The following is a 17,916-nucleotide window of genomic DNA, read 5'->3' on the forward strand; positions in this document are numbered from 1 at the left end:
ACAGGACACTCTTATGGGCCCCTCACGAGGTGAGGGGTGCCTGTCCCGCACCTGACTGGCATTCAAAGTAGCTTCTTTGGGCCCCAAGCTAGCATGGACCAGCCTTGTTTTACACAGGGCCATGAGGACGGGCCAGGGCCACCTCTTGGGGTGCAGCCTGGGTCCCCAGACAGGAGGGGCTGGTGCAATGTGAAGCAGCTTGAGGTGGCAAGAGGCCCTGCTCCTGACATGGGCCTTGTTACCGACTCCAGGCCCCCCCACCCCAGGCCCACAGGTGGCTTGACGGGGAAGACCGGAAATGGGGACTTTGACCAGAGCCGGTAGCGCCTATGCAGCCTGAAGGGCCCTGCCATATGGAATCTCGGGGGCACCCTTACTCAGTGCCAATCTGGGCCAAGGCCTGCCTCCCACACACCCAGCAGGCTCCCAGCCTGGGTCCCAACCAGGATTGGAGATGGTGTAAAAGGCAGGTTCCTGAAGCCCTGGGCCAGGATTGGACTGTTGCCTCTAGGCATACAGACTCCAGGCAACTGGCAAGGGAGGTGCCCGGTGGGCCCCGACAGGAGCGGCTGCCCTGGGCTTGGCCAGCCAGGGCTCACTTCCCTTGCTCCCAAATTCTCCATACCTTCCTTTGCCTTTCCGATTTGAGATATATTACGTGTGTGTTTATGTGTTTGGACGGGTGGTGGTTCCAAAGTTTGTTCTTGAACTTGCCAAGAAATTGCTCAAGGATGCCCTCTAGTGCCATCCCAAGGTGCAGTCATTCCACAAACACAGCCTCCACCTGTGCAGTCATTCCACCTGTCTGCAGCCTCCTGAACACTAAGACGACATGGGCAGGGGGAAAGTGGAGGGGCGGCCAGTCCCCTGCTCCTCGTGAGGGTTCTGGGCAGCAACGTGGCAGAGACAGCCCCCAGGAGGGCCAGGCATCTCCAAGCCTCAGACCGCCAGCTGGGATCCGAGTTCAGAGTAGACAGGACAGCAGACTGACTGTGTAAGAGCTGGGCCACAACACAGGTGACTCTCCCACCTTCACACTGTCACCCAGAAGCCTGGTTCCAGCCACACCCTTAACTGTGCCAGAGAGGGGAGGAGCCCGGGGGAGCTGAGGCACGGGAGGGTTGTCCCACAGGGCTGTCAGTGCCACGGGGCCTGCTCTGGGCAGATGGGTGGCCCTGGGCCCTGAGCCTTGACGAAGCTTGTCCAGTCACTGGTCAAGTCACCAGGGTCCAGCTGCATGCCAACGCCAACCCCATGGAGTAAGAGTTCAGAAAATGTATTTTCTCAACAAGAAAGTTAAAAGTCCAAGTGGAACAGAAGTCTACACCTGGCATCAGGGTGCCCGCGTGTGGCTGCCCCCGTCCTTCCTCCCCAGCCCAACCTACCCGTGCCCCTGAGTATCTGTAAAAATGGACTTTAATGCAACAGAAACAGAACCTGGGGTGTGCTTCCCACCGAGATCAGGTTGCATACGAACCACGCAGCACCAGGACTTGGGGTAAACAGGCCACCGGGCAGGAAGAGGGGCGGGCAAGAGGCTCAGCCCCATGGAGCCCGGGCTCTGGTAAGTGCTATGGTGTGTGTGTCAGGTATGTCTGGCAGGGGCCCAGGCTGAGACCACAGACCCCATGTGCGTGCCCAGAGGAGGAGCATGAGCCCAGGACCTCTCTTCCAGCCACCCCCCATGCCCTGGGAGGGAGACTGGGGTACCAGCGGAGCAGGCTGACCCTTCACCAACAGAGCTCCTCCAAGCCCGGCTGAGCTGGCATCCCTGTGACCACTAGCCTTGGGAGGGTTACCCCAGGAGAAGGGAGGAGGGCAAAGGGGAGGCTCCCTTCAGGTGCAGCAGGACGAAGGCCCCTGGGGGGCCAGTAGGGCTGGTTTGGTCACACCCCATCATCAGGGGCTGCAGGTGAGGGCCCAATGCCCCCAAGTCTCCGGGCCATGCTGATCAGTGAGCGCAGCTGCACCAGCTTCAGTGGCCCCACCTCCTGGGGGTCCTGGCTCTCCAGCCACCGCAGAGCTGTTTCCAGACCCTGAACAGCTTCCCCAGCGGTGGGCACAGCAACCTCTTCCTCTTCCCCACTCTCAAGGACAGAGGACAGGCTGGCTGGGAGTGGAGCGGCCACAGAGGCCAGCACAGGGGGCCGGCCAGGGCCTGCCTCCTCTCTGCAGCCCTCAGGCAGCCCCCCATCGTCGTCCAAGTGCAGCCACTCAGCCACCTCCTCCGGCGCAAGGCGCTTGTAGGCCAGGGCTGCCAGGTGTGTGAGGTCACCGAGCACCCTGCTGTGCTCAGCTGCCTCTTCTGCCTGGCCAGCGTGTTGCCCAGCATACTGCTCCTGTGGCCGGGGCTCGAAGGCTGACCGTAAGCCCAGCAGCCAGCAGCGTTCGATGCTGCCTGCCTGCACCAGATCCCAGGAGAGGCCAGCCAGGTAGAGCATGTCCTTGAGCATGAAGCTGCGCATAAAGTCCAATGGGGAGGCACCCGCGCAAGACACCGCCAGCCGAAGCAGCTCCCGCTTGTACAGCTGCTTGAAGGCAGCCACCACCCCCTGCTCCAGCGGGGCGGGGATGTGCGCTCGGCTGCTGCCTTTGGACAGGAACAGCACCCGCACGGCCCCGTCAGGGGTCTGAAGCTCCTCCGGGGGGCTGAGGAGCTCAGGCCGGAACCGCCTGCGGGTTTCCTCGCTCTCCTCCAGCGTGGGCAACCTGGCAGCCCGGCCAGGGCAGGGCGGGTGTGCGACCAGCAGTACGGCCCTCTGCTGCAGACAGCTGCGGCGCAGGTAGCGCCTGACGCCCGGGACGAACTCCTCGAAGAACCAGCCCCGCAGCAGAGGACGACTGAGCCAAGCGTCTGGGCTGTAGCGGTATGAGGCCGGGAACTTGTCCTGGTTGTGGTGGCGCAGGCTGGGCGGGTCTGGCAGCTGCCCGATGACCAGCGGCTTCAGCTTGTGGCTGCCAGTCAGGTTGGCGGCCAGTAGCACCGTCACCCGGTCGCCCCGCCAACGACGGCTGCAGCCCCCCGCGCCCAGGGGTGCAGCTTGCTCCGGAAGCAGCTTCCAGTAGAGGCCAGTAACATTGGCGTTGTAAATCTGCTCATCACCATAGCCGCCCTCCGCGGGGGGCGGTGGGGCCGGGGCACGGCCGGGCGGGGGGCGGACGCCAGCGGGCTGTGTGGACTCCTGCTTGATCGGCGGGCCGAGTGTGGGGCCGACGGCCGGGGGCTCGGCCTCGCCGTAGATGCGCTGGCTGGAGATGCCGTGACGCTTCTGCCAACGCCAGAACCAGCCGTGGCTGGCCTTGAAGGTGCACTCGGGGCCGTAGATCTGGCGCGCGAAGGCCTCGGCTTGCGCCTGGATGAGCGGCCCCGACAGCGGCACGCCGTGCTGGCGCAGCGCCAGGAACCACGAATACACGGCGCGATCGATCTCCTCCTCGTTGGCCAGCCGCATCTTCTTGCGCTGCGTGCCCACCTCACCGCCCAGCTGCTCCAGGAACCAGCGCAACTTCGGCTCGTCCTTGAGCCAGCCGCGCAGCGTGCCGCCGGGCACGCCGAAGTCGCGGCACACGCTGGCCTGCCGCTCGCCGCCCTTGACGCGCTCGATGGCCTGCAGCTTGTCCTTGATGGAGTAGGCCTTGCGGAAGGCCATCTTCATGGCCACGCGGGGTCGCGCGGCAGGGGCCGCGGCGGGCGCGGATGTCCGCGGCGGCGGCGCGGGGCGCCCGGGTGGGGGGTGGTGGCCGCGGCGCGGGGTTGGACCGGCCGGGGAACCTGCAGGGTACATGGCAGCGGCTGCAGGGACCCGGGAGCCATAAGCCCGCCCAGCCGGCCGCGGGGGGCGGGACTGGCCGCGGCCCTCCCCTTTGTCTCGCCGGCTCTTGGGCAGCGGGCGCGCTGGCCGCGCCCCCCGTGCGTCACGCAGTGTTTGCCGAATGGTCCGCCCGCCCCAGCTGGATGAGTCCACTGGGCCAGTAGAGCCGAGGGGCGCCGAGCGTACTACGGTCCTGTTTCCAGCTGTTTGCTCCGGCTCCTCCGCAAAAGATCCAGCCCCGTAGGGCTCTTCGTGTGCCTATTGTCTTTGCAGCAGCGGAGAGTGTCGCGCCTAGGGCTCCGGAGGCGGGCCGGGCCGGGCGCACGAGTCGTTTCCCCCGCGTCGTGTGGTAGAGCCCGCTGCTTCATTTCCCGTGCGCGACTTGGGCGGCCCACCCTTTCCTCAGCAGTCCTGTGCTGCCGCGTCCTGCAGCTCAGACGTCGCATCTTTGATAGGCGTGTGAGTACCGCGGTCCGCGCGGAAGAAGCCGCACGCGCCACGCAGGCTCCACGGGCCCAGGGGCGGGCAGCCGGGGCCGAGTTAGCGGCTCCGCGCAGTCGGGGACCGGGGCGCAAGTGCGGCCGGTGTGCCGGCTTAGGGGCCGTGGGCCAAGTGCGGCTCCGCGACGGAGCGCAGAGGGGCGGGGCCCGCGGGCCACGTGGCGGTCTGAGCCCTGCGGCGGCCAGGGCAGTGGACGGCCACAGGAATGCCCCGGCCGCCTGAGCCCGGTCTCTGAGGGTGGCCGGAATATCGCCCAGCTGTGGCCTAGTCCTGTAGGCCTTGCTTTGTGCAGTGCGCGTGTAGTAAGCACCTGCCGCGCGCCGGCGCTGAGCTTCGGGGCGCGGGCCCAGCCTTGGCGGAAGTTTGGTGACTTCTGAATAGGGAAAGGAACCGGGACGCGACTGCCGAGGGACTGGGGTCTGGGCTTGGAGGAAGCATCCGGACAGGAGGCAGTGTTGAAGCCAGTTTCTGAAAGAGAGGGTGATGCCTTCCGTACGAAATGGGTACTTGCAGCGGAAGAAGGGAAGGCTCAGGCTGGAACCGTGGGGGTGGATTGGGGCAGAGACTCCAGGTAGGCTCCCATGTCCGCGGCTCAGACTGAAGGGCCCCCTTTGAGCCGTTCGGGTGGTCCCTGCTGCCGGGGAGTCTCGTAACTTGACCTGGCCTGTCGCTCCTCTGGGGGTGGACCTCGCCTGGAGCCCGGAGGGCGTCTTAGCTTAGAGGCTCTGCAAGAGCAGCTGTGACAGCCTGGGCTCTGTGAGCCAGTAAGTGGGCCGACTCCCATGCAGGTCTGTCATTCCCAAGCCCTCCTGTGCCCAGCCCTGTGGACAGTGTGTCCCCCGGAAAAGCGCCTTCTCATGGAGCGCCTGGAATGAACTCTCAGGAGCAGGTTCCCCAAGTCACCTTTGCGGAGCAGGGTTCTGGGACCCGTGCCAGTTGTGGGGTGGCCTCCAGGCTGGGCCACTGCTTCCTGCCCTTGGAGTGGGGCCGCTGTGCAGTTTGCGGAAGCCTGGGCAGAGCGAGTACTGCGCCTTCGGTCTCTTTACTCTAGATGGCCAGGATGACTGCCCTCTGGAGAAGCCAGGATGGGGCTTGGCCCCTGCGCTTTTCTCTTGGGGAGCTGTGTGAGGCTGCAGCATGCAGTGAAGGTGGGCAGACGTGCTTGACTGGTGTTCTGGGAATGGTTTCTTTTTTAAAATTTATTGCTTTTAGAAAGAGAGGAACTTCGATTTGTAGTTCCGCTTAATTTATGCATTTATTGGTTGACTCTTGTACGTACCCTGCCTGGGGAGGGGACTGAACCTGCAACCTTGGAGTATTGAGTCAACGCTCTAACCAACTGAGCTGCCTGGCCAGGGTCTATGTGAATGGCTTCTTGAGGGTGGTATTTTTTATAAGATTGACAAAAAACACATCCCACTCAACCACGTGCTAGTTAGTGTCAGCTTCTCTGGGGCCGCAGGCAGGAAATGCTGGGTGGATGTTCTGAGACGACCTGTCGGTGTAGAAGTGGGCAGCAGGTTGACGTGATGCTATGTCCAGGCATGGAAGACAGGGATTCCCCAGCCTGGCATGGACTCAGAGACTTGCTTTCCCACCCCCGCCCCCTGGCTGTGTGAGCCCTGGACCCAGGGAAGCGATGTGTGTGGGAGGGGGCAGGAGCCCGGCTGGCCCGGTGAGACTCGAGCACCACCGCCAGCTGTGCTGTTGGAAGCAGGAGACCCCAGCTGGACCTGGGTCTGGGTGACCTGAGCAGCCCTCGTGTGTGCCCTATGGGCCCGGGGCCCCTCCTGCCAGCAGGACAAGTTGGCGTTTCTTAGTGGGACTGAGTTGTCCAGGAGACAGAGGTCTGAAAGCATCTGAGCAGGAACTTGGGGCTGTGGGACCCCCCAGAGGAAGGCACTGGGCCTCCCGCCCGCCTGCACTGGGCTGCAGTGTCAGTGCGGCTGTTCCAGTCGACGCTCCTGTGCTCTCTGCTGCCCTGGTGGGTGCTGCACACAAAACAGTCCTGTGCAGCCCTGGGCGTGGCCACACCAGCCAGAGGGCCTGGAGCCCCCAGCTCCTGCTCCCCCACTCCCACTGCCCAGGGGAGGCAGGCGTCGTTTTGACCCCTGAGTGCGCAGTCTGGGCGCTCCCGTGTGTGATTTGAAGGAGTGCTGTGGGCAGGGGGCTGTTTGAGGCAGCACCCAGAAGGTGGGAGGGTGGTACGGACAGCACGGCTGGTGGAGGGGCTGCCCTTCCCAGAAACCTTGCCCACTTGCCTAGTGTTTCGGGTCCCCTGGCACCTCGGTGAGCACAGCTCTGACAGGCCACATCCTCACCTTTCTTCTGGGCCCGCTGCCCTCGGGGCCCAGGACACTGCAGGTTTTGGGGCCTCAGTGCAGCCAGGGGTGTGGACCGGCCGGGTGCTGTGCTGAAAGTGTTGCCAGCGAGGGGTCCTCTCTACCCAGGACCCCTCTGCCATGCCAGTGGTCTTCACCTGGGCCAGGCAGGACATGATCTCACAGGGGTCTCCCAAACCATGGGACACTGAGAACCCTGGTGGCTTGGCAGGGCAGTGTCCCCCCTTGTGGGAGGGGCTGGGTGTGCCTGGTGGTTCTGGGCTGGGCTGTCATGGGGGGCAGTCTGGTCATCGCCCTGCAGGCGCTTGAGCCACCAGTGGGGACCCCTGAGGATATTTTGGTCCCCGCTCTGGTGAGCTCTCCTCCCCAAGCTCCAAGCTGGGGCTGCTGCCGCCAGTAGAAAGTCCTGGGTGGGAGGGTCTGATTGTCCCTGGGAGTGCGGGGCCCTCGCTGGAGAGCTGTGGGCTTGCATGTTCGCGTCCTCACGGGGAGGCATCCAAACTCCGACTTGCTTTCCTGCTGGGACGGGTGGGTTTCCAGTTCAGCAGGCCATCGGGAGGCAGGGAGGGTGAGGTCTCCGAGATGCCTGTGCCTAAGCCTCAGGGGTGCTGTTGGGCTGTCCCAGGAGATCTAGCAGCAGGGCGGGGGGAGTGGGTGCTGCTGGCCCTGTCCCCAGCACTGGCTCCATGGCCAGGTGGCACTCTGCTGTGGCCCGCCTCCAGACAGCGCCCTGCTGGCAGCAGAGGCCCTTCTCCACTCAGCTGGTCTCTGGTCTCTGGGAGCCTCGCCTCCACACCTCCACACCTCCACACCTCCACACCTCCACGAAGCCAGTGTGTGCAGTGGGTGTTGACCTGCCAGGGGCCTGCCCCCAACCTCCCGTGCATTCTCCCGGGCCAGCTGCCTCCGCTGGGAACCAGCTTCTGTCACCTGCCCCAAGGGGGTCCTTGCGTGTCCACATTCGTCTCTGACTAGTGCTGCACAGGGACCTGCGTGGCAGACCTCGTACTAAAGGAGGGAGACAGGTTCTTAGGGCACTGAGTCGCTGGTGAGCACGAGGTTGTGGTGGGGCAGGGTGGGCAGGTCTTGTCTGCCCAGAGGGCCTTGGGGAGCTGGATGGTCTCACAGCTGCTGGGTCAAGGCACCTAGGGCCCCGCCACCAGTCTGGGAGTGATTGAAAGCTCCATCCTTTTGCACATGGCAGGGGGAAGGCAGGCTCTGTCCCTGAGATGGGGCCTTTGGTGGCTGCTGAGACCCCTGCAGTGGCTTTGTCACCTTGCACCTCATTCACCAGCCTGGACTTGATGGCACTGCAGGGGCAGAGCTGAGTGGGGATTCCCTCCATAGGCAGTTCCAAGGGCACCAAGGGGGTGCTCAGGCCCCAGAGGGGAGCGGGCGGGCGGGCTGCTCAGAGGGTGCCTTTCAGGAACTGCCCATTTCGCGGGTGACGGGGGTGCAGGGTGGGTAGACACGTCTCCTCCTGGCCTTTGGTGGCGGATCTGTCTTGTGCACGCCGCCCTACCACACAGCTTCCGAAAGGGCCCTCCGGCCTTCCCGGGCCGCCCCGCCTGACGGCATCTAACCTTGCTGCTTTCTCTTCCTGCTCTCCTAGGAGGTCAGAGCAAAAGTAAGTACCTGCTGTCCCATGTGTCCCTGCGCCTGTCACCTGAGCTGGGGACCCCTTGTAGCCAGGACAGCCCCAGGGGGTGGGGCAGGCTGCTGAGCTGGTTTCCTCTGGACACAAGGAGCCAGATGGGCAGGGTCCGGTGTCTGATGCCCTGGGTTCAGGTGCTTCACTGGACAGACCTTTGGCCCCAGCCGGCCCCTGGCCCCTGGCCCCAGGCCCTAGGCCCTGTGCTTTGCACGCTAGTTTGTGAGAAGCAGCTCTCCCCTCCGGAGCTAGGGCCCCTCTGGTCACAGCCTGGGCTGGTGTCAGAAGCTGGAGAAGTGTTTAGACCAATGGGGTCTAGCAGAGTGTGGGCACTGGGGGCCAGCCTTGTGGGCAGGGCCGAAGGGGCTAGGCACTGCAGAGGTCAGAGGGCACATAAGCCCTGCCTGGTTAGTCCCTTGCCCCCTCAGGGACAGTGAGTGATGTCACAATGCCCTGCCGCCTGGGCGCATACCCCTGCCGTCAGCCTGGCCTTGGTAAGTGCTGGCCCCAGACTGACAGCAACGTGTTAGGTGTCGGTCTGGCACCTCCCCAGAACCTGCTGGGACCTCGTAAGAGGCCTGTGGCATGTCCCACATAAGGCCCCCAGCGTGCCCCTGCAGAGTACAGGGGGGCCTCTCCCTGAAGTACCAGGCAGGTGTAGGACCAGCTCCCACGTCCCTTGGAGCAGCGGGGCTCAGGTCCCAGTTTTGTTTGAGGTGCTAGGGAAGGGCCAGAGGTCCGGTGCAGAGCCCTGCGCCCAGGTGAGTGAGAGGAGGGTTTGCCGTCCGGGCTAAAAGGCCACCCTGCCTTTGTCCCCCAGGTCTGAGGACCTGATGCTTGGGGCCAGGGGGTCGGCCCTTGCTTAGGCTCCAGCAGCCCACGGAAGCAGGGGACAGCAGGGGCATCTCAGGGATGCCTCTCAGCCCCTGGGAGCTGGTCAGGGTGCCAGGCAGGTTTGGGCCTGGCTGGGAGAACTCTGGGTGGCAGCCACCCTGCTGGAGCAGACTCCCTGAGTGTGTGCTCAGGGACCCTGGGCGTGCCACAGGGCTTTCTGGGCCTGCGGCTGCAGTGGCCCGGACTCTGCACTTGGTGGGGAGAGTGCTGGCAGCCTTTCCAAGGCACCCCGCTGGGTGCGGGGCAGGGGCAAGCCACTGCTGTGAGGCAGCGCCCCTGGGGGCAGCGGACGACTGAGGTGGTCTCCAGTGAGGCCTGCATGGCTCGGAGTCCCGGGCCCCCCTCCCCCGTCCTAGTGATGGTGTCTGTTGCACCAAATGGTGCTGGAATGAGGGGAGGGGTCCTGATGGCCTGGTGCTCAGAGTCGCGGTGTCCCCTTCAGTTCAGAGGCACCTGCAGCCTGCGCCCCTGGGCTCCTCCCTTGCTCACCTCACCACCATCTGCCCTGGTGTGGTTCTGTGGGGGTGGGGCCCTCCACTCTCTGCTCCCAGCTGCCCCCTGAGAGGCGGCTCCCCGTGGAGTGTGTGCTGCTCTGGGGGTGGTGTGGCCGGGGTGGGTGTGGGTGACTCGGGCGGCGTGTCCACCACGATGAGCCGGCCTCAGAGGCTGCCAAGTGCTCACTCTCAAACATGCCTCGAGGTGGCCAGATTGAGCAAGAGCACAGGACGTCCAGTTAAACTTCAGGTGAACAAGGAATGACTTTTCAGTGTGAGTGAGTCTCAAGTATTTCGAGGGACGCACTTGCTGTGAAGGTCATTTGTTGTTCGTGAGAGTGAAGTTGGCCAAGTGCACTCTGTCTCCTCTGGCCCCCCTGTTTGGGGTTCGGGGGAGTAGCTTTCCGGGGTATGGAGACAGTGTTCTCTACACCCTTTGTTGAGCTTGGGTGCATGTGGATTAGAAAAGTTTTGAAAAAAGAGTTTTGCAGTTCAAAGAACACAGGTGCTTACACACCCACATACGTGCACTTCTCCTTTACTGCTTTACTGAGCTCCGCGCCAATTGGACTGGGACTGGGGTTTTTGCATGTTGCCTGATGGCGCTCCCCCAACCCCCCACCCCCCACCCCTGGGAATCATCCTCAGCTCCTCCAGTCCTGCCAGCCAGGCTGCCGAGGGAGGGGTGGGCGCTGGCCACTGGGGCTGGCGGTGCTCAACTGCCTTCTTGTGCTTGCTTTTAATGCTGCGTGGAAGATGAGGAGCGGGAAGGCCTCCTGTGCCCTGGAGACCGTCTGGGAGGACAAGCGGAAGTGTGGGGAGGCTGAGCAGCGCTTCCACGAGCAGGAGGCCACGCGAGCCGCCGCCCAGCAGCTCCTGGCCCAGGCGCCAGCTGTGAACGGGCCGGGTCAGGAGGACGTGGAAGAGGTGGACGAGGCTGGGGCTCCCGACAGCTGCAGGGGCGGTCCTGGGAAGAGCTGTAACGTGAGGCAGCCCCTGCAGAAGAAGAGGAAACGATCCCCGAAGAGCTGGCTCCGGGGGGCAGACCTGGCCCTCGTGGGCCTCTCGGCTGACCACGTCTGGCTGGACAAGCCCCTTTTCGATCAGGCGGAGAGCTCCTACCGCCAGAGGCTGGCAGATGTAGCCGCCCAGGCAGCCCGGCCACCGGCTCCAGGTCCCGGGAGTCCTTGCAGCCACGGGAGCCAGGTGGCCTGCCACCATGTGACCTGGGGCATCTGGATCAACAAGTCTGCCTTTGACCAGGCTGAACGGGCGTTTGTGGAGTGGTCTCAGGCTCTGCTGTGGGCCGCAGAGGGCAGCCGCAGGCGGGGGGCTGCTGACACGGGCCGGCGGGCTCCCACCCTGGACCTGGCTCTCAGCCGCCAGCCCAGGCCCCCAGCTAACGGCCAGCCCCCACTGGGCAGTCTGCGGGCACTGGTGCGGGAGGTGTGGCTGGAGAAGCCCCTGTACGACGCAGCCGAGAGGGGCTTCTACGAGGCCCTGTTTGACGGCCACCCCCCGGGGAAGGTGCGGGTGCAGGAGCGAGCCCTCCGGGCTGAGACTGCTCGGCAGGGCCGGAGAGACCGGCGGTGCCGCAACAGCGTGGGGAGCAGGCGCGTCGGGCTGAGACGGGCTGAAGGGGAGGTGCTGCCGTCCGCCCTGCCCTACTGGTACTTCCTGCACAGGGACGCAGAGGCCCCCTGGCTCAGCAAGCCCGCCTACGACAGTGCAGAGGGCCGCCACCATGCCGCTGAGGCCCTGCGCATGGCCTGGCGCCTCGAAGCCACATCCCTGGCTCACCGACCCGGCGCCCGGTCTGGCCCATCCGTGTCCAGTCTGAGACCCAAGTAGGAGAAACATGCTGGGCGGGTGCCCGGTCTGGGCTCACCCAGGCTGGGGCCATGTGTGCCCTCCTTCCTGCCCCCGCCCCAGCAGGGCTATCCCCGAGACACCTGGACCCGGCTAAGTTGTATGCAGGAGTGGGTTGGTCAGTGCAGGCTCCAGGGACACCCCTCAGGTCACAAAGCTCTGGGCCACTGAGGGTGGAAAGGGGTGGCCAAGGACTGAATCTGCTCCGTGCAGGATTTTCCCTTGGCCGGGCGGCTCCCAGGGAAGCACCGAAGGCTCCTGGCCCTGGAACCCCAGAGGAGCAAGACCTGGGAGCTGGCCCCTCCTCTCCGTCCACCCCTGCCTCCCTTGCCATCTGTGGCCAGCTCTGAGATAAGGGAGTTGTCCCAGGCGTACCAGTGCATGACCAGTCCATCAGCCTAGGTCTGGAGGACACGCACTGGGAGAGGCAGACCTGTTTCCTCCCTGGGGACCCAGGGGCCTCACCCAAGGACAGTGTCATGCAGCACCAGCAGCAGTCCCTGGAGGCCTGGCCACAAAAGGCCCCCAGGCAGGTGGGCAGAGACTGTTGGACTGCAGGAAAGATGCACAGGGAGCTGGGAGGCGTGGGGAGTAGGAGGCTGTGCCCCAGCCAGGCCAGCAAGACCTAAAGAGGTTCCCTGGGTCTCCAGGGAAGCGGCACTAGCCTGGTCCCCAAACTCCTAGCAGGAGCCCCCCGGCCGTGCCCTTCTGTGAGGGTAGTCTGATGGTCTGACGGCATAGGCCCCACTGTGGTGGGGAGTGCCCCCGTCAGGTCGTGGCGGGGGCACAGGAGTGAAACTAGTGCAGGGAGCTGGCTTCTCACCGCCGAGCCCCACCTCTTCTCACCAGGAGGGCACTTGGCAGGGCCCAGTGATGGCCTGGCTTTCTCGGCACAGCATTGGTGGGACTGGGGCCATTTCTGTCTGTTGAGGGGCAGGAGGGGCTCCGTGGGCCAGGTCCGGGGGCGGACGGGCGTCTGTGCCCCAGCAGCAGCGGGCAGGCACAGCCTCGGCCGGGGCTCCTGGGCCTGGAGCAGCAGTTCTCAGGCCCCAGGGAGCTTTCGTTACATCTGTGGATTTGTGCCACATTGGCAGAAACGCTAGAGGTGTTTATTGAAAATTAATACGGAGCTCATTATACGTAGTAAGATGTCATGAGAAATTGTTTTCCTGTGAGAAAAAACCCAGTGAGCAGGTGTCCTCGTTTGGCATTTTGACATCTTTAGTGTCTGGCTTATTAGGAGGCACTGGAGTCCCCCCTGCTTTGCATGCAGGTGTGGGTGGGTGTTGTCTGACATAATTCCAGCCTTGCACAGGTGTGTGCTTGGAAAGGGGGGCCCTCCAAGCCCCCAGAGGTGCCTGGCCACATTTGGAGAGCCACTGCTCTTAGGGACAGGCCTGGGCCCGTGCACAAAGGGAGTGGCAGCGGCAGCCGCACAGCCAGGACTGCTCTGCCGCGGAGCCTGGAGGCCTCATCTCCCAGGGGCCCCTGCACCCTTGGCATCTGGGCCGTCAGAAGGGGCGCCTGTGCAGGCCAGGCCGCCTTAGCTTCTGTTCCTCTCAGCAGGAAAATGGCCACAAACTTCCTAGTGCATGAGAAGATCTGGTTCGACAAGTTCAGATACGATGACGCAGAACGGAAATTCTACGAGCAGATGAACGGGCCTGTGGCCGGCGCCTCCTGCCAGGTAAGGGCTGTGTGGGGGCTGCTGGCCGCGCCTGCACCCAGAGGCCAGAGGCCCTGCACCAGCTGCCGGTGGTGGGATCTTCGGTGGAAGGCTGACCCGGTCACAGCTGCAGGGCTGCGGCACCGCGGGCTTTCTGCTGTCTGCTGAGCTTCCATCCTGCACATCGCTTCCCCATTCTCTACCGAGGGCCCTGGGGGTCTTTTTTTTTTTTTTTTTTAAGATTTTTTTTTTAAATGGAAATGGAAGACTGGTTCTTTCTGCACTGTCTGCAGGAGAACGGCGCAAGCGTGATCCTCCGGGACATTGCGAGAGCCAGAGAGAACATCCAGAAGTCCCTGGCTGGAGTGAGTACTGCGGCACTGCCGCCCTCACACCCACCAGCACGCTCGCCTTCCCACCAGGACTGCTGATTGTTTTGCCCTCGGAGCAGTCAGGGAGAGGCCGTGTGCCCGCCTGCACAGCATCCTGTGCCCAGACCACAGGGGACCTTCTTACTGTGTACCCTTGCTGCTTGCTGGTGCTCACCGGTTTCCCTCCCTCCCCGGCCACGTCCTTCCTGCTTGCTCCCTGCTCAGGGAAGCCTCTCTTCCTGCCTGGGCTTTGGCCTCCCCAGAGAGATGGGTTCACAGGGCATGGAGTTCAAATCACAGAGTGGGCAGCTTTTTGCATTTGAGGCCCAGGCAGGACCCCCACAGCCCAGCTTGGTTTCCTGGTCCCCGATAGATCAGGAGAGGACAGGGCCATGTCCACCTCCACCGTAGCCTGGCCAGCAGGTGTGTCCCTAGGAAGCAGCAGACCTGCTCTGCCTTCCTGGTCAGGGGAGCTGGGGTCTCTTCATCCCTCTGGGATGCAGGGGGCGTTCAGGTCCTGGGAGCCAAATGTCTGCACATAGCTGGGCACCTTCTGCTGGAGAGAACCCACTTCCTTGCCTTTTCCGGCTTCTGGAAGCTGCTCACATCCCGTGGCCTGTGGCTCTCAGCCAGTGGTGTCGGGATGCCGTCCTTGCCTGTCACATCTTGCTCCCTGCCACCCTTTCACGTGGCCCTTCACATCTGTACCATCTCTTTTGCCACAGGAGGTCACCTGCCTGCACAGGTGGCTCAGGTGTGCTGGTTCCTGGCCACAGGCTGGGCAGCCCTGGGCAGGTGTCCCCTGGGGAGGCGGGGCTGCTGCCATCCACCCAGCAGGCCCTGCGTGGTGCTTGGCCCCTGCATGTTCCTTCCTGCCTTGCCTTGTGCTCAGTGAGGCTTGGGCTGGGTAGACAGGCCCCAGGTAGCACCAGGTCTTGGCACCAAGGAAGCTCATCCTCCCCCAACCCTCTGGGCCTGGCCATGCTGCACAGCCCTGGGTCCTGGCCTCTAAGGGGAGCTGTGCGCACTGCCAGGGTTGGGCAACACAGCCCCAAGGACCACACGGCGTGGACCACTCCTTTCCTCAAAGCCCAAAGCTGAAGTCCAAGGTCGAGGTGTAGGGGCAGGGTTGGCTCCTTCCAAGGTCTTGCTCCTTGGCATGCAGAAGGTCATTTTCTTCCCTTGTTTTTGCATCCAGTCCCTTCCATGTGTCTTATAAGAACACCAGTCATCGGGTCAGGCCTCCTGGCGACCCCAGTGTGACTGGGTCACCTCTGTAAAGACCCTGCCTCCGAATGAGTCCCAGCGTCTGAGGCTCTGGTGGCAAGGCTTCTGCCGGCAGCAGGACTGCTGGCCCAGCCCCAGGCTCGGACCTGGGTGGGGCGGAGCTTAGCAGACTCTGGGGCTTCAGCACCCAGAGGTCCCTGGCACCTGGGCCTGGTGCCGGGCGTAGGGTCAGGGGTGGGGGTGAAGGGCTCTAGATTCAAAGTTCTTGGGCCTGGCCCTGCCCAAGGCCCAGAGGCGGCTGCCTGGGCAGTGACTGCTTCCTCATCCCTGCTGGGAGAGGAGTTGGTGGGGCGGGGTGGGTGCAGCCAGAGCATAGACTTCGTGGAGGGGCTTGGTGACACATGAGGCCAGCCCACCCTGGTCTTCCCACCACATGTGCACACAGGCAGCAGGCACAGTGGGGCTTGAAGGGTGAGCCTGCTGCCCACTTCCAGCCTCTGAGCCCCTGTGGCAGGAGCTGTTGGGCCCTCAGTGGGACCAGCCCTGGGAGACCAGCAAGAGAAGGGCCGTGTGCTGATGATGGCAGCTAGGACTGGGGTGTGGGTGGGGCCAGCAGGAGACTCAGCCTGGGCTGCAGGGTGGAGGGTGTGCCGTTTACTGCCCAGAGTAGGGCACTGAGTTGAGCTGAGAGGGGGAGTGGCGTGAGCAGAGCCTGCCCTGGCCTACCTGGGCTGGCCCTGCTGGGAGCAAGCTGGTCGGCCCCGGGACAGCATTAGCCTTGCACTTCCCAGTGTCTTGTCCTGTGGCTGTGTGGGTAGGCCTCAGGCACAAGGCTTTCATCACGACTGGACACTGCGAGTGGCAGTGGCCCTGGGAAAGGGGCCAGGTGCACAGTGTCCCAGGACCTAGGACCCATTCCCCTGGGGTGTGACGCCGGCCTGAGCTACAGTGGTGCCCTGGTGGCGCCCTGTAGGTGAGCTCCCAGGGCAGTGTCATGTGGGTCCGCCGGCCGGCCAGGCTCTGGCTCCCAGGCCACCCAGACTTAGTGAGCCAGACAGTGCGTGCGTGGCTGGGAACGCGGGGCACTGTGCTGGCTGATGCAGGCGGCTGCCCCCTGCACCGGCTGCTGCTCCCCCTGCCTGGGCTCCTCAACCGCTCTCCCCTCCTGTTGCCGCCCAGCCCCCCCGAGGCTTCAGGCCAGGTGGCTTCTGGGACTGTAAGTCCTATTCTTTCCACCCCGCCAAGCAGTGGTCGCCAGGGCTCTGAACTGCCAGTCCTGTGCTTTGTGCTTGGCTGAGGATGTCGCCAGGTCTCCTGCTCACGGGGCTGCCTCCTCCTCTCCCAAGAGGAGCGTGGTGGTGCACCCAGCTGGGCTCGTGCCAGCTGCTGCCTGGTGTCTCTCTCACAGGCCTCCCTCCCAGCTCAGGGCTGTGCTTCTCAGCAGCTGTGAGTGGGGGACCTTGGAGCAGGGTGGGTGCCAGGCCCTCACCCTCCCCCTGCCTTGCAGAGCTCAGGCCCTGGGGCCTCCAGTGGGGCCGGCGGAGACCACAGCGAACTGCTCGTCCGCATCGCCAGCCTGGAGGTGGAGAACCAGAGCTTGAGAGGCGGTGAGGCCCTGGGCCTGGCAGGGCGGGGTGGCAGCCTGAGGTCCTGCGGTCTGACCACACCCCCTCTGCCCCTGCAGTGGTGCGGGACCTGCAGCAGGCCATCTCCAAGCTGGAGGCCCGACTGAGTGTGCTGGAGAAGAGTGCGCCCGCCCACCGGGCCACAGCCCCCCAGACCCAGGTGAGCACTCTCCCAGGCCTGGGTCCCCGGGTCCCCCAGGCCCGCCAGCCGGGGCGTGCAGGTGTCACCACCCCCTCCACTTTGGCAGCACGTGTCCCCCATGCGCCAAGTGGAGCCCCCCTCCAAGAAGGCGGCACCCCCTGCAGAGGAGGACGAAGACGACGACATCGACCTGTTTGGCAGTGACGAGGAGGAGGACAAGGAGGCCGTCAGGCTGCGGGAGGAGCGGCTACGGCAGTATGCGGAGAAGAAGGCCAAGAAGCCTGCGCTGGTGGCCAAGTCCTCCATCCTCCTGGACGTGAAGCCTGTGAGTGGCCCGCCCCTGCGCTGGGTTTGCACCAGAAGAGCAGGGTGGGTGCAGGGCAGGAGCAGACGGGACTGCTCCTGGGGCTTCACTAAGAACTGTGCTCTGCTGCCCAGGGGCCTCCCCTGGTGTTGCAGGTTCCTGACCCAGCCTGTCCTCCCCCTTGTCCCCTAGTGGGATGACGAGACAGACATGGCCCAGCTGGAGGCCTGCGTGCGCTCCATCCAGCTGAACGGGCTGACCTGGGGGGGCTCCAAGCTGGTGCCAGTGGGCTATGGCATCCGAAAGCTGCAGATCCAGTGCGTGGTGGAGGATGACAAGGTGGGCACTGACCTGCTGGAGGAGGAGATCACCAAGTTCGAGGAGCACGTGAGTGGGCAGGCCCACGCGGGGGGGGGGGCAGAGGTGCGGGCAGAGCAGCAGGGGGCCTCCCTGGACCCTGGGCCCCACGTGACCCCGCCCTCTCCTCTCTGTAGGTGCAGAGCGTCGACATTGCTGCCTTCAACAAGATCTGAGCTCTACTGCCGGGTCTGCGCGAGCCCCTGCCGCTATTAAAGACTGAGACTGTGCTGTCTGGCTCCTGTCCTGCAGTGGGCCCTGTGGGTGGGTGGCACTCAGTGGGCAGCTCTTCGCTAGGCCCTCGGCCTCAGGAGCATCCCACCTGGGCCCCCATCCGTCCTGCATTGGTGGTTCCGGTGGCCACTGCCATCCTCCCCTTTCTTGGCCTCTGCACAGCCTTCTCGTGGCTGTGACCTCCGCCTGCCCCTTCTCTGCTTCATCTCTGGGTGCCCAGCTGTCTTCAGTCACCCATCGAGTGCCATGTCCAGCTCCAGCTTCTGAAGCCGGGGAGGAGGCGGGCAGTGTCCCAGCCCTCCACCAGCCACATGGCCTCCTCTTGCTCCATTCCTTGCTGAGCTTCCTCTTTGGGAGCAAGAGTGCCAGCCTGGCCCTGCCGCTGTGACCAGTCACCTGCCCCACCAGCCCTTAACCTGTGTGGGGC

At 64.2% G+C, this 17,916-nt stretch overlaps 2 protein-coding genes across 7 annotated transcripts; one reads left to right on the forward strand and one right to left on the reverse strand.

The window, feature by feature from the left end:
* Positions 1 to 878: 878 nt before the first annotated feature.
* TIGD5 (tigger transposable element derived 5) lies at positions 879 to 3,909 on the reverse strand. The gene has a single exon (XM_037166608.2). The coding sequence runs from the start codon at positions 3,783 to 3,785 to the stop codon at positions 1,887 to 1,889; it is 1,899 nt and encodes a 632-aa protein (XP_037022503.2). The 5' UTR covers positions 3,786 to 3,909; the 3' UTR covers positions 879 to 1,886.
* Positions 3,910 to 4,167: 258 nt separating this feature from the next.
* Positions 4,168 to 17,486, forward strand: EEF1D (eukaryotic translation elongation factor 1 delta). Of its 6 annotated transcripts, none has more exons than XM_037166605.2 (8): positions 4,168 to 4,271; positions 13,130 to 13,250; positions 13,523 to 13,594; positions 16,335 to 16,434; positions 16,512 to 16,612; positions 16,701 to 16,919; positions 17,091 to 17,285; positions 17,393 to 17,486. In XM_037166605.2, the coding sequence occupies exons 2-8, from the start codon at positions 13,134 to 13,136 to the stop codon at positions 17,429 to 17,431; spliced, it is 843 nt and encodes a 280-aa protein (XP_037022500.2). In that variant the 5' UTR covers positions 4,168 to 4,271; positions 13,130 to 13,133; the 3' UTR covers positions 17,432 to 17,486. The 6 variants fall into 6 exon arrangements, with proteins under 6 accessions (XP_037022500.2, XP_037022498.2, XP_037022497.2 ...); XM_037166603.2 differs by having other exon boundaries at positions 4,172 to 4,271; positions 13,127 to 13,250; XM_037166602.2 differs by lacking the exon at positions 4,168 to 4,271 and adding an exon at positions 4,641 to 4,816 and having other exon boundaries at positions 13,127 to 13,250.
* The last annotated feature ends 430 nt before the right edge of the window (positions 17,487 to 17,916 follow it).

This window comes from Artibeus jamaicensis, unplaced genomic scaffold (assembly GCF_021234435.1).
Source record: "Artibeus jamaicensis isolate MK-2021 breed Jamaican fruit bat unplaced genomic scaffold, CSHL_Jam_final scaffold_916, whole genome shotgun sequence".
In the NCBI taxonomy this organism is placed as follows: domain Eukaryota; kingdom Metazoa; phylum Chordata; class Mammalia; order Chiroptera; family Phyllostomidae; genus Artibeus; species Artibeus jamaicensis.